Consider the following 16,025-nt stretch of genomic DNA (forward strand, 5'->3'; position numbering starts at 1 on the left):
TCCATTGTTGCTTCTTATGTTAATTGTGCCAATCTTGATCTTTGCTGATGCTGAGTTGAGGTTTGTTCCAGTAGCTGACTTTTCACTGTTCACCCTGGTTCCCTGATGAAAACAATGGGAGCATTGCTTAACTGGGTGATGCCTCAGCCAGCATGAAATTCCATCACATTGTACCATCATTTTGAGTTATGATTTAAGCCAATAAGAATACAGGTTGGTCAACTAAATCGCAAATTGCCAGCCCATCCTCATTTGTTCAGTATCCAGGTAGATACCTAACAGGGTGCACCACAAGAAGATGAGAATTGGACATTAGGTCAGAGGTCCTGGTCAGTTCTCTGCATTCCTTTAAAGACTGTGTGGAGGTCTCCTCTGTTATACAGCTTTGACCCTTAAGCACCCTTGCACTTAGGTAGGTCTTCAACCTAGCTAAGAATGATAATACTGTTGTGAAATGGGAGGGTATTTGTGAGTATTGAATCTAAAACTGAAAATTACTGTATAACACAAGCTACACATAACCATGTATTCATCATATTTACTGGCTTTTGGCAGTTTCAAAACTGCCAAAAGCCAGTTAATATTGTTGGATTCTGATTATATAGAGATTGAAGTAATTATTATTTGTTTCAGAATCCAACATGATCTTCCATCACATAGGCAAAACTTGTAAATATTATTTAATGTAAATCACTTATTTTACAATTAAATATTCATATAACTACCTTAATTTTGTCTAATATTAAATTAATTAATCAAAGATATATGTATTAATAATGAAAATACTGTATTAAATATTAAGTTATTTTATTTATTACTATGTTAATATTATAGAATTTGTACTTGATAATTTTAACTGCGTATTAATTGAAATGTAAATATTCTCTATTTATTTCTGTTATAGAAGTTTAGAGTTATGCAATAGCTCAATTTTATTATATTTTATTTGTTGTCATGGAGACGCATGAAGAAGCGAGCGCGAGTGGAACAGAGCATGAGCTAGGACAAGGATAATAAAAAAATTATATAGAGGTAACAAGAGGGAGTTGGAACGGAAATTTTGAAGTGAAAGGAAGCAAGGGTATAAACTAGAGAGGTGGAAGTAAATAAAAAGTTCTCAAGGGCGGGGATAATAATTATAAGCGAAAAAAGACGAAGTGAATTTTATAGTTAGCTGAAAGTAAAGTCAGTAGCGATAATTAAAGGAATTTAATGTCGCAATCAGATAATATGAAGAAACTGGACGTTCAGTGACGAATTCTGATTAAACCCAGTTAATCTAGAATTGCGACTTAATTCTAAATCGCCCTAAGCAGAACTGCACAGTGTTTAATTATTTAATGAGTGGTAACAAGGATAATCAAAGTACCTTACAGTTGATATCCATAGTCGTGAAGCGTGATTAATAGTGTTTTAGTTATAACTGCGGAGAAGTCTTATAAATGTGTTCTTAAGTGCAACAAATATATTTTGAAAGTTATTCGCAACGTAATTGATGTACTAGGAACTGTTTCTGGTAAGCACTGACATATTGATCATTTTCAATGTATGAAGAATTGAATGTTAGTTACGCTACATTTAACCTAACTTTAACTGTGGAAATTCTTTGCGAATGAGAATTTGAAAATAAGAAATTGTTGAGAGATATTTACAGCAACTAGTGCCTGCAGTGTTCTTTAAGCGTATAGCATAGCTGAGAACTGTGTGGAAACCATTCAGATTGGAAGTTCTATTGTATTTAATTAAGTGTAGGAATTTTGTGACTCAGAAACTGAGAAAGTATATGTAATGTTTGGAAGATTGAACTAATGTGATTGACTTAACCTAATATTTAACTTTATTCTATTGTTTAAAATTAGAGGTAGAATTTATGTATGTGTCATATAGCTTATATTAAATGTTTTATTTTGTTAATCTAATTATTGTGTTTGCCTGAATTCCTTTTTATTGCACCGTTCATAAAAATTCGAATCTTGCGGGAATCCCAAGTGGAAAATAAAATACCTCGGCCAGAATGAATGAGGAGACTGCTAACTAACTATGAATTGATCCTGCTATTTTATATAGACTAATCTAAGGATAGAGTGGCGCAGTATAATAGAAATTTCTCTACCCTTGGATTGGTGATCAATTTACAATTAGTTGTTTTTTTTATGAAAGTGACTTGTAACAAGATGGCGGATTCAAACATGAAGAAGAGAACGTCACAACAATATGATGAATACATGGTTGAATTTTTAGAGATTATTTCTATCAATTTGACAAGAACTGCGGAGTAGTAGATATGTTAGCACAATTTTTTACAGTCACAATGTCCATGACATATTTGCGATATTCAAAGAACTCAACATGGTAGTGCTTTTGTAAAAAAAAAAAACTGGTGTGTGTGTGTGTCAGAAGGTAGAGAATGGTTTATGAAACTTTAATTTACTTGTAATAGCTGATGTGCTGTAAATGTAACTTTTTTTGTGTGAAATGTTCAATCAGGTGATCTGATTGAAACCAAAATTGAAATGACTTGACAAATTTTAATGGAGATCCTAAATATCAAATTTTATTAAATCCATCCAGTCAAAATGGAGTTAAAGTATATATAATAATTTTAAAACTTTTTTTGTTTGTCTCTGCATATGGTCACATTGAAAAAAATAAAAATAAAATTACCTCATCAATTTTTCTGAAGATTGTGAATTTTGATCTAGCCAGAGTCTAAGCTTAATTTCTGTGAAGGTAGACAAAACAAACCCATTAGATACTTACTCATTTGCAAATTCCACATGATGACTTCCAGGTAAGAAGAGATTTTCTTAACACATTCACATCGAGAAGTGTTTGACACATTTATTGTACCAACAGGACTTCTCATTAACGTTTGTGTGTCACTTCTGCATAATGTGAGTGGGCCGAAGTGATGCAAAGTTTATACGCCATGTTAGTTGCAACCCTTTTGGTAGAATTTTTTTGACACTTGTTTGTGTACTGAGTTGAGCTGGCAGACGGCCTCGCTGACACAAAGTTTATATGCCATATTAGTTGTACCTCTTTCAGTAGAATTTTATTTGAAGTTATCATTTGTGATTTGTCTTAATGACATCAAAAATTTCAAGTGCAATCGAACAAACACTTATTTCATGTTGTTGAAAATTTGGACAATTGTTTTTAGTTAGATACTGTGTTTGGCAGTACAACAAACGGTTTTGCATGCGTCTGTGCAGCTTAGTTTCTGTGGCAGGGGACATGTTTCATTGGGTAGTGCCGTTTTTATCTCAGTTGTCTCTAATTGCACTATTTCTTGACAAATATATTACACAGACTGCAAATGTCTCTTTATCATATTCAGTGCTATTATAAAAAACTACTTGTTTTTCTTGCATCTACAATATACAATATCACAGATATAAATTATTCCTAATCCATTTTACAGTACTGAAAATATTTTTATTCATGCCTATTCTTTCTCTTCCTTATATTTGATATTCTTTACATCTTTTAGTAAATCAAGTATAGTAACTAATAATCAGATATATCATTCTCTTTAATTATTTTTTTGTAATATATTCTAAAAAGAACATTTCTTTTCACCTATCCATCTCTTCTGAATATGGGATTAGTCACAATTGAAGAAACCGTTATGTAAAGCAGAGCATTTGATGGCATGGGGGAACAAAATTGCCAGTAATTTCGCTCACTTCGCCAGATAGTTAGGTTCTCAGCAAGTGAGCTACTACCACCTCGACTCAACCTGAACATGTTAACTAAGTGTAGCACCGTCAGCTTGCTTAGAGGAAGAAAATAATTGGTTTTTGGCTTTAGATATGCTGGTAAAAAATAAAGGGATCATTCTTGGTATTTAGAAAATCCTTTTACTGTAGATAATGTAACAACTGTAAATAATGTAACAGTAATGAAATTATTGAACCTTTTTTTTGTGTGTTGATTTCAGATGTTTTCAGGAATGATATTGCACATATAAGTTTTTTGAGAAAAAAAAAAATTATTGAATTTTTATTTTAATCTATTTCTTTATCACCTTATGTCCTCAGGAGGTGCGTCAAGTGCTATGATAAGTGATCATATTTTCTTATGTTACATTATTTAAAAGAAATTAATACATACATTTTCTTAGTTTTGTCCTTGTAACTTGTAACCAAGTACTTCAGGTTGAATTTTTTGAATTCAAATCTCTAACCAACTCATTCAGTTTTCTACATATAATCAAATGATCATTTAATTTTACTTGAAATTCTAGATGCAGAATTATATTCTCTGTCACCACATCATAACAGCCTCACTCACTGTAGTCCCACCAGTGACTCATAGACACAGTGCTATTCTGAAGTAAATTCATAACAGTAAAAACAGTGTGTTAACACACTGTTTCAGTTGATCCTGCAAGTTTGCTGTTGTGAGAGTTGTATATACACTTTCTTCCTGCAAAATTTTCAGGTTATTTAGGACTGGAAGATGAATTTGTATAATGTATTTTTGTGTCTTATACAAAAATTTAACTACTTAAACAAAAACAGTAGTTTGCAACATCATTCTTTGGCTCCTGTCAAACCTATTTATGTTGTAACCAGTTTTTCACAGGCTTCCTTATTTTAAACCCACAGTGAAGTTCATATGCTTTCTTTATCGTCATAAAAATGTATTTTTGAGTTTTCATTATATAATCATCATTTAACTGAAATAAATATAATTTTGCTATAGGTCGTGTAGACTTTGGGTCTGCTCCCACTGGTGAGACCTCAATGAAAGTTGAAATCGGTCTGGATAGTGGTCCTTCCTATAATGCTTAGCATTATATACACCTGAAAGGATATGTGCTCAGCATTATGGGATACTAAGGCAATTAATGTGAAGTTGTGAAAATTCTCCATTCACGAACTTTGTTTGCTTACACTTGGATAAAGGATAAACCAAGAATATAATTTCTTGCCATCTTTAATTTAATTGTTATAGGTCACATCCAAGTGTTACCCAAGCTTGCCTAATACTGATGTTCGAACATCATTGGAGTATGTTGCATGACATACTGTTAGTAGTACGTCATAAGTGACATATAATTGATAAGATATGATTGATTTAGAATTTACAATGAAGGGTCATTTTCATGGGATGGATTGCATTACAAACAATAATGAAAAGCCTTTTAGTTTTATATTTGTTTTCTTCTAAACATAAACTTAAATGTATATTCTAAAAATTTTATGAAAAATAAGATGCTTTCTATTTCTGAAATTCTTAGTTATTTAAACATGATTTTTGAATTATATTTATTTGTTTTAATAGTGTCATAATGGTCGATGAAGCTCATGAACGTACTCTTGACACAGATATACTCTTTGGTCTTGTTAAAGATATTGCACGATTCCGTCCTGATCTTAAATTATTAATATCTAGTGCCACTCTTGATGCTGAAAAGTTTTCAGAGGTAAGTTAATCAACAAGTGCTTTAATGTCTATTTTCATTGTGAAAGAAAAAAAACAAAATTTTTCGTTATTTATTTTTACCAGAAGTTGATATTATCATCATGAGCTAACAGATTTTATGGGCATATCCTCTGTATATCTTGCATTACTTTCAGTTTAATTTTTATTTTGATTCTGTATTTTAAATGGAGATTGATTACATGAAATGGTCTGTAAAGTTGTTGTAGTCATAGAATAGAGTAGTATGAATCCTGAAAGGGAATGCTCTGATGCAACTGAAATAAACATCTGTTACCTACATTTGTGACGAGGAACTGTATTCCATTGCTACTTAGTCACTGGTGGACTTGGGTAGATATTGTGTGTTGGATAACGCTGATCCTTATTTGGAAGACGTGACTTTTTAATACGGGAATATTAGTGCTGGGTGGAATGAGACCATAATGGTCAGCAGTTCATTTTATGCTTCATTCTTCCTACATCATTCTAGCTATTGAATATAGAATATTTTCTTCTACTTCTGAGGTCTTTTTGGATTATGCTTAGATTGGTTCTTATATCTTGATCAGACCATAAGTGACCTTATCAGACTATAAGGCTTGAAAACCTTGCTTGCAGGATCACAGGAATATGCACGCCTGTCCATCATGAAAAAAGTAGCAATCCATAGGAGAGAAAAAGTGAAATATATATGAGGTATGAATTTATATACCATATATTTCAATAGTACCTGTGGGTAAACTATATTATCTACTGAAAGAAAACTTTCCAATATCTTACCTATGCAATAAAGGTTACAAAACCTTTAGCACATCAGTGCCATGCATGAACAAGAAGGAATCTATTGACTTTTGGTGGTTTTAAGTTAATCTTTGGGGAAAACAGAGTGAGAGAAGCTATTCCAAAGAACAGAAGAAGAGAAGTTAGTTCTGTAAGTCTGGAGATGGATGGTAAATGGGTACTGGTTAGCAGCTATACTTGTTCTTACAGTTTTCAAGAAAGTGGAGGAATGATAATGGTCAGTTAACAGAGCATTGTTCATGAAAGTAACTGTAGAAGAGATATAAAGAAGAAACTGAACATTTATCAGATGGTGAGGGTCACAGATTAGCATCAAGCATCCTTAGAGAGGTTCTTTGTGTGTATCCCCCCCCCCCTCCAATGTGTATGAGCAGTATTCCATGAAAAGGCAGATTTGACATTTATACAATGTTAAGTTGTACAGGTGAGAAGTGATGTCTTGAGCAGAAAACAACACAAGTTTATTGGCAGCTGCAGAAGCAATGGCCAAGATGTGTTTTTGCCAGGAAAGGTTGGAGGTGTAGGTAATATCAACAAGGAAATCTGTTCAAGTTTGCATATTGGTATTATTGAAAGTAAGTTAGTAATGTGAGTTATTTCTTGCAAAAAAATTAAAGAAGACAGAGCTTTGGTATCATTGAAGTTCAGAAGGTTATCTTTGCTCCATCAAAGTATAGCAAAGAGATCAGAGTTTAGTGCATTGATCATAGTAGATCTTGAGGTTTCTAGTAATTGGACACTACAAAGTTTTCTCAAATGAAAACATGGAGTATACTAATCATCATTAAAGTTAAGAACAGGATTTGAAGTAAGAGCAAGTTATTTATGTACAAAAGTTAGAGTTGATGAAATTACAGAGTCCTGTGATATATCTACTTTTTTGAGGAGTGGAAGCTATAAACCATGACATGGTGAGCAACCAGAGAAGAATCTGGTGACCCAATTGCTAAGGATAAAAGATGATAATTTGCACATCAGACCTGATTAGATGTCGTAGAAATGTTGAGAGCAACCATATGAATGATGAAAGCTAGATCGGCTGTGGATCAAGAGTAGCAAAATCCATATTGATTCTCTAATTAGTGAAGAAGTAACTGTAAGAGGAGAGGAAGAAGTTATTAATTCAGGAATACAAGTTTTCAGCCCAGTAAGTGGGATAGTATTGAAATTGGATATTTTGTTGATGTCGAGATTATTCAGGTCTCTTCTGATTTTTTTTAATTGATGGTACGGAATGAGCAGTTCTTGATAATGTGAGGAGATTTTGCCTTAGGGATAACAGTGGAACTTAACATACTACTTCCAATAAAAAAAAAAAAAAAGGTGTGTGAATGTGTATGAGAATGTTGCCTGCTTCAGAAAGAAAAGAAATCTCTTTTTTTCCCTAGCATATCTGCTCTTCAGCAACATTTTGTGATCGCCCCATTAACTCTTTTTGGAATGGGAATCTGTGACCCTACCACTTCTAGCAGAAGGCTTCATTCTCAAAACCCATTGAGGTATGAGAGTGATCATACTTCATCAAAATGACATCACAGGTGAATAAATGCTATCAGATTTCTTTTTACACAAATTATGGACTCTACAACTGTGTTGTAAATAATTATTTTAATTTCCCGACGTTTCGACCTTCATGTTAAGGGGTCATCATCTGAAGTATACACATATATATATATATACAGAGACAAGCTAAATTACATTTCACATAGTATGCTGAAGAGACAATGATTTGATCAACAGTTATTCTACTGGCCTGACTGCTAGTGAAAATAAAATTACAATAAATAAATGAAATAAAATAAATTAACTATATCAAAGCTATATTCTATTTAAGACAACATCAGAGAAACATTATTTTATATAGATAGTTTTGTTATAATGAAAATGATGTCCTGATTTAACATGACAGTTGTTACTAGTATATTAGATTTAGTATCCTGGATTACCTATGGTTCTATGTAAAATTAACTCTTTGGGAGAAAGGTTAAGTGGGTAGAATATGTCTTCCATATGTTTGGTATTTTTAGACCATCATTATTGTTAAGATTAGGGTGATTAATAAAAATATCACAGGCCTCCTTAAATTTACTTTCATACCATGTTTTGGTGTGATGTAAACAACATGTGCTTTTCCAGTCAATTCTTTGTAAAGTGATCAGGGCATGATCAGAAAGACCAGCTTGACCATAGTTATTATATTTAATGTGTCATTTATGTTCCTTTTTTCTGAACAGGAATTGTGCATCCTGTTTCCCCTATATAGGGCAAATTACAGGTGCAATGAATACGGTATACTCCAAGGTGAGCCAGTGGAAGGAGTGGATCCTTGGATGTGTTGAGTAAATTCTTTAATTTTGCAGGAGGTTTAGAGGTGGCTTTACGGTTGTATTTTTGTAGTATTCTGGTTATTTTGTCTGATATCTTTTTAATGTATGGCATGGTTACCATTTTATGTAGTCTTTTTTTTTTTTTTTTTTTTTGTTTTTAAGTGAGGTCTTGTACAGAATTTTGTTGATAGTATTTTGGCTGTAGCCATTTTTTAGGAAGGTATTGCTGATAACTTTTAATTCATCTATAAGTGCTTGTTCTTTGGAGCAAATCTTCAAAGTCCTGTTTTTAAGTGTATTAATGACCCCTAGTTTTTGTGTTGGGTGGTGGTGGTAGGAGTTTTTGTGTATATATTGGCCAGTATGTGTCAGTTTCCGATAAACAGTGAAGGAAAGACTGCCAGAAGGAAGACGTTTGACATCTAGAAATGGAAGTGTGTTCTGCTTTTCAATCTCGATTGTGAATTGTATGCATTTGTGTTGTTTGTTTAGGTGTCTGCGGAAAGTGTCTGGTGGCCATGGGGCTAGATAGCGAAAACATTGTAAATGTATCTAAGCCAGACTTTGGGTTTTAAAGGAGAGGAATCTAGAGCACGTTGCTCAAAATATTCCATGTAAAAGTTAGCAATGGGGGGGGGGGGTAATGGTGAGCCCATTGCTGCGCCTTTTTTTTTCAGTAGAATTTCTTTATTTTTCTTTCAGTAGAATAACCATTGATCAAATCATTGTCTCTGTATATATATATATCTGTATACTCCAGATGATGACCTTAATTTGAAGGTCGAAACGTCGGAAAATTAAAATAATTATTTACAACACGATTGTAGAGTCCATAATTTGTGTAAAATGAATGCTGATCACTGTGTAACACTAAAGGAAAGGAAACTGTTATCAGACTTAATGGTATATGAAGTGTGTGTATGCATGTGTGTGCCCATATCCAGAATTAATGCTCATCCTGTATCACCTATATAAGCAATCATATTCATCTGGAATCTACCAAGAAAGTCTGACAGGGAAATAAAAGTCATCCATCAAACTATTATTTTATTGCTCTCAAAAGCGATGGAGAAAGTCATCAACCAGCTTCTTCACTACCTGGAGACCTGTCAGTTAGTGATCACCAGTTTGGATTCTGCTATTCTCATTCTATAGCAGACTTCACTTACCCTTACCCACCTTTGGATACAGGCCATGGAAAGATGTGGAGAAATCCATTGTATTACCCACAAGAAAGATCCCACTTTGCTCCTCCTTACTTTTGTTACTGTTTTGATATCTCTTCAAGACCAGTGTTCCATTCTTGGGGTAACTTTCACATCCAGCTTATTCTGGCAAAAATCATATTACATTAATAGCCTCCTCAGCTTCTAATAAACTTGCTATTCTTTTTCATTCAAAACAATACTTCTCTCCTGTTCAATTCTTAACTTTATAAATCTCAAATCCAGCAAACCTTAGTGTATTGTTCTCATATTTGGGATAGTGTACAAACTTCTCTAAGAATTCTTGATTCAGAAAAAGTATTCCACCTAATAGGTGAATCCCTCTCTCTCTTACGAATTTGTGTGTAGGCTTAAGTGCCAGAAGAAACTCATGTTAGAATCTTAATGTAGGGAAATATCACTGAGAAAGGATTTAAAATAATATTTAATTCTTTCAATATTTTGTCTGGGTCAGAGACTAAGATACTCCCTGAAGATGTCTCTGTGACTGAGATGAATTGGAAAAATTAAATATTTTCAATCTTTTCTCAATGATGTTTCACTCTATTAAGCTTCTAACATGAGACTCTCTTACAGACTCTCTCTAGTCACTTTCCCATAGGCACTCTGTTTCTACACTATGCCTTTTTATAGGTATACTTTTAATGGATGTTTGCTCTGCTGAACTGGCTACTACAGCTACTGATCAACATCAGTACATAACCCAACTCCAAACATTGAACCAGTGTTTCATCTATCTGTTCTTTGGAAGCATTTCCCATACTGTTTTTTAAAATGAGCACAACTCCAACCTTTTCAATAAGCTTGTCAGTAGATTACTTACTTCCTTTCTCCTTAATCACTTGCACACACACACATAGCTTGTGTTATAGGTCTTGTGATCTCTCTCTCTCATGTGTAGAATCAATAAAAAAAAAGATGGAAAAATGCTAACTCAACTTGATTGTGGCCTCAAAGTTAATAAAGATGCATTCCTGGAAAAGAAGAAGGTTATGTTAAAAGTTCCTATCAAAAGTGAGCAGGTGACATAAAAATAATAGAGAAAAATGTAAGAAAACTAAGGCTCTGCATAAAAGTAGCTAGATTAAAGTTATGGTTTGGGGAAGATTTCAGTAAGCATATGCAAAATAAATATTGTGAAGGTGACAAAATGTTTTGGAGGCTATTGAAAAAGCTTAGGAATAGAAGGTAAAGTGAAGTAGAAGGAATCAGTGATGATTAAGGGTGACTTAAAAACGAAGGATAAACACATATTCTGAATGCCTGGAGTAATTATTTTTTGAAAGAATTTTAAAACTGATAAATTGACAGAACAGGGAAAGAAAATATTAAGGAAGAAGTCCAGTCACAAGTACAGTATGGCACAAAAAAAAAAAAAAAAAAAAAAAAAAGGAACTTTGACATAGCATATATCATTGTAGTTAATTAATACTTCTTTTTTTTCTCATGTCATACTCTACATATAAATGTTTGCGGTACAGAAAGCCAATCGCAAATCTGAAATGTGGAAATGCAATTAAGTAGATGATATTTGACTGCATAATTCATAAGGTCTTGTCAGAAGGTTGAATGATTGGAATGAAGTTTTCATAGTACCCCATCTATAAAAAAGGAAATAAAAACAATATGAAAATTACAGAATAATTTCCATACTGAGTATTCTAGATAAAATTTATGCAAGAATACTTGAAAAAAAAAGTTGAGAAGAAAAAAAAATGTGGAAGAGAACCTTGTAGAAGAACAAACTGAATTCGAGCCAAATAGAGGCTGTCTAGATCAGATTTTATAAGAGACAGTTGAGAAATCATGGGAATGATCTGTATTTAATTTTTGTACATCTGGAAAAGGAATACAAGGTTCCACAAGAAAAGCATTTTCAAATGCTACATGGGGTAATGGAACATTATACTAAAACATTGTCTATATTTAAATTATAAGAATTGCCTTAGAAGGCCAAAATGTATGAACAGACCATGTTCCAATGCTGACAAATAATGGAATAATTTGGAGATAAGTTGTTGATGTGTACTAGGTGATAATGTAAACTTAATAATGTAGTACTTATAGTATGCACCTCTCTAGCTTAGTTGGGTTCGAATCCTATCTATGATGAGAAGAATCTTTATCAAGGGTTTTCAGTCGAAGGTGAGTTAGACGGTGTCATATGGAGACCGTCTAACTCACTTTCCTCCCAGCATTTTCCTCCCAAAAACTCGAGTTTTCTCAAAACAGGCAAACTGACCTGAACACACACACATCCTCAGACATATTATACTATTGGACAATGAAGGAAATAGGAAACTGCTTTATACTATAATAATTCCCTATTAAAGTAGCATTGCTTACCCCACCAACCACTAGGTTGAGGATATACCACACACGCCTATAATATCCTATAACCCCTTGAAAATGCATATCAAGAATTTTATGATTATTATTATTATTATTGCTATTGTTCATTTTTAATTTAATTTATTTTATTTTTTGCATAAAGTAAAAATTTAAATAAAGTTTCTGTTTTCCAGTTTTTTGATGATGCACCAATTTTTGCCATACCTGGAAGGCGGTTTCCAGTAGACATCTATTATACAAAGGTAAGCCAGTCTTTGAAATTACTTTTCATTTATTAATAATGATATATTTCATGAAGATAAAGTAATTGATATCATGAATTATTTCATATGGGTGGGCTAATACCCACCCACATGAAAGTGAGTAGATGGAGAGAAATTGTTGATATGTACTACGTGATAATGTAAACTTAATAATGTAGTACTTATAGTATGCACCTCTCTAGCTTAGTTGGGTTCGAATCCCAACTAAGCTAGAGGGTACAGATACCAGACCACCAGCAATGCTAATATACTCTAGGTTTACAACCTTTTGTAGGTGGAAATCACATAAAAATAAAAAAAAAATAAATAAATAAAAAAAAAAAATGGATAACAAATGAAAAAAAAAAAAAAAAAATATATATATATATATATATATATATATACACACAAAATTGGCAGGGGTGCTTAAGGGTCAAAGCTGTATAACTGAGAGTTTACCTATACTTTAAAGGAATGCAGAGAACTGACCAGGGCTTCTGACCTGATGTCCAATCCTCACCTTCTCGTGGTGCACCCTGTTGGGTATCTACCTGCATACTGAACGAACGAGGATGGACTGGCAATTTGGGATTTAGCCGACCAAATTGTATTCTTATTAGCTTCTTAAACCAAAATACAAAATGATGGTACAACGTTACAAAATTTCATGCCGGCTGGGGCATCGCCCGGTTAAACAAGGCCCCCCCCATTGTTTTTGCCAGTGAACCAGGGCAAATAGCTAAAATTCAGCTACTGGAACAAACCCTAAAACACAATATCACCAGAGTCGAAGATCAGTACTATCAACATAAGAAGCCTGAATGGCAAAGAAATGGAGCTAGCTGAGGAATTAGAAAAGTACCAGATTGACATAATAGGGGTGACTGAAACAAAAAAGACAAAAACTGGTGAGATCTTTCTGAGCAGTAAATACAAAATGTTATATTCAGGCAATGACAATCAAGGAAAAGAAGGACTAGCCATAGTATTCAACACTAAATACGAGGCTAATCTTATTGAAAAGCAAGCAGTCTCAAGTAGAGTGATATGGACAAATATCAGAATGAGGAACTGGACAATGAGACTTATTTGTGCCTATGGTACCACAGAAGGCTTTACTAAGAAGTGGAAGAATTTTTTGAGGCTCTAGAGAAAGCTACTGACACAATGAAAAAGGAAAAGTTGGTCCTTGTTGGGGATTTAAATAGCAGAGTAGGATTGTGAGACATACAAAAATATTCTGGGAAAATTTGGAGAAAAGAGCAAAGCTAATAATAATGGCAAATACCTGTTGGATTTCTGCTCAGGACATGGACTGGTTATTACTAACACCATGTTCCAACATAAAAATATGCACAAATTCACATGGAGAGAAGAGGCAAGGAATAAGAAAAGTCTCATTGACTGTATTATTGTTGATAGTGATGTTTTCTCTTTGGTACAGGACACCAGAGTGTACAGAGGATTTGAAATTGGAAGTGATCACTATTTAATCTTGAGCAGGATAAAATTGAATTTCATATTGAAAAGAATAACATGTAAGAAAGTTTTAAATTGAATAAAAGTTGAGCAGCTCTCAGATGTGAACTGTGGACTAAAATACACAAAGATTATTGAAGAAAAAATGAAAGAGTTTGAGAACAGCAACCAAACCTTGGAGATTCAGTGGCATGGCAAACCTTCAAGAAAACCCTGATTGATTCAGCCAGAGAGGAATGTGGTGAGGTTGTCTGCAAGGATAGAAAAATCAGAACTCCATGGTGGACACAGGAAGTAAAAGAGGCAGTGAAGGAAAATAAGAAAGCATATCAAAGTTCCTGGAAAATAAGTAAGCTTGTGCTCTTAGAGAATACAGAGACAAATGTAAGAAAGCTAAACACTTTGTAAAACTAGCTAAACAAAAGTCATGGGAGGACTTTGCCAAGAACATAGAAAATAAATATCAAGAAGGTGGTAAAATATTCTTTAGGTGTTGTTGAAGAAGCTCAGAAATGGAGGAAAGAGTGCTGTAAAAGGAATTAGAGGTGATAATGGTGATATGAAAACAGGAGAAAAAGATATCCTTGAAGTATGGAGTAATTACTTCGAAAAATTGCTAAATGAATCGAGCAGTATTAGCACAGTGGTAAAAAATACTCAACAGGCAAACAGTCAGGAATACATATCCATACTTGAAGTAGAAAAAGCCATCAAAGGCTTGAAATGTGGGAAGGCAACAGGAGTAGATGATATTCAACCAGAAATGCTGAGGTATGGTGGTATAAAAGTCTTACAGTGGCTGCACTGCGTAGTTCAGAAGGCGTTGACAGAGGGACTAATTACCGATGAGTGGAGTAGAGCTTTCGTAGTACCCATATATAAAAAGGGGAAAAAAAAATGAATGTGAGAATTACAGAGATATTTCTCTACTGAGTGTTCCTGGTAAGATTTATTCTAGTATACTTGAGAAACGGTTGGGAATAATTGTGGAAGAAAAGCTTGGTGAAGAACAAGCTGGATTCAGGCCAAATAGATGCTGTCAGGATCAGATCTTTACTATTCAAGAAATCATGGGAATATAACAAAGATCTGTATTTAAGTTTTGTCGATCTGGAAAAGGCATATGATAAAGTGCCAAGAAAGAAGCTATTCAATATGCTACAGTTATATAGTGTCAATGGGGCATTATATCAAGCAATACTTAATCTTTATTTGAGTTGTAAATCAGCAGTTAGGATTGAAGAAAGTACAGGAAGGATGGTTTAATGTTAAATCTGGTGTGAGACAAGGATGTACATTATCTCCTCTTTTATTCATTATCTATATGGATCATATTATGAAGGAAAGTGGTATTAAACCTGATATCAAAATTGGAGATGTTAATGTCAGCTCTTTGCTTTATGCAGACGATGTTGTACTTCTAAATAAATCTGCTACGAGTCTTCAAGATACCCTGACTAAATTGAATAACTGTTGTAATAGATATGGTACAAAGGTCAGCAATTAAAAGACAAAGACAATGAAAATAAGCACACTCATTGAAAATGTCAACTGCATTGTGAATGGAGAACCCATGGAACAAGTAAAAAATTTCAGCTACTTGGGCACGATTTTTAGTGAAGATGGTTAATTAAATATATAAATAGACAACAGAATCAACAGTGCTAGTATGGTAGGAAGTCAACTGAATAAATTCATATGAAATAACAGAAATTAGTCCAAACACTAAATTAGCTGTATACAAGACCGTGTTCAAACCAGTTTTAACGTATGGATCTGAGAGCTAGGTCAGAAGTAAAACACTTGACCAAAGACTAGAGACCGCAGATATGAGAGTCCTGAGAAAGATTTGAGGCATGAACAGATGGCATTCAATAGCAATATCATATTAAAAACAAGGATATTAGGAAAGAACTTGACATTGTTGGCATCCAGGAATGTGTGAGCAGAGCTTATCTGAGATGGTATGGACACTTAAACAGAATGGTTGAGGAAAGATTAGCAAAACAAGTGTTTTCCGCCAGGTCGGCAGGAAAACGACCCTGGATTGATACGGTACAAAGTGCTTTAGACAATAGAAATATAAATCTGATAATGTTGGAGTCTTGACAAGTTACAGACTGATTTGGAGGAAAATTGTAGATAGGAAGTTAGTAATGATGTAA

The 16,025-nt window shown here is 33.6% G+C and overlaps 1 protein-coding gene across 4 annotated transcripts in view; it reads left to right on the forward strand.

The window, feature by feature from the left end:
• The window catches only part of l(2)37Cb (DEAH-box helicase 16 lethal (2) 37Cb), a 311,532-nt gene that overhangs the window by 200,532 nt on the left and 94,975 nt on the right, over positions 1-16,025 (forward strand). For all 4 annotated transcript variants that reach the window (XR_016550053.1, XM_090410204.1, XM_090410206.1 and 1 more), the window contains 2 exons: positions 5,293-5,434; positions 12,313-12,381. Coding sequence is in view for 3 of the 4 variants with exons in the window: in XM_090410204.1 (XP_090266330.1) it covers positions 5,293-5,434; positions 12,313-12,381 (211 nt within the window). In the remaining variant the exon portion in view is untranslated. The remainder of the gene's footprint in view (positions 1-5,292; positions 5,435-12,312; positions 12,382-16,025) is intronic.

This window comes from Typopeltis vanoorti, chromosome 20, assembly GCF_054136105.1.
Source record: "Typopeltis vanoorti isolate ZY-2024b chromosome 20, IOZ_Tvanoo_1.0, whole genome shotgun sequence".
NCBI classification, from domain to species: Eukaryota; Metazoa; Arthropoda; class Arachnida; order Uropygi; family Thelyphonidae; genus Typopeltis; species Typopeltis vanoorti.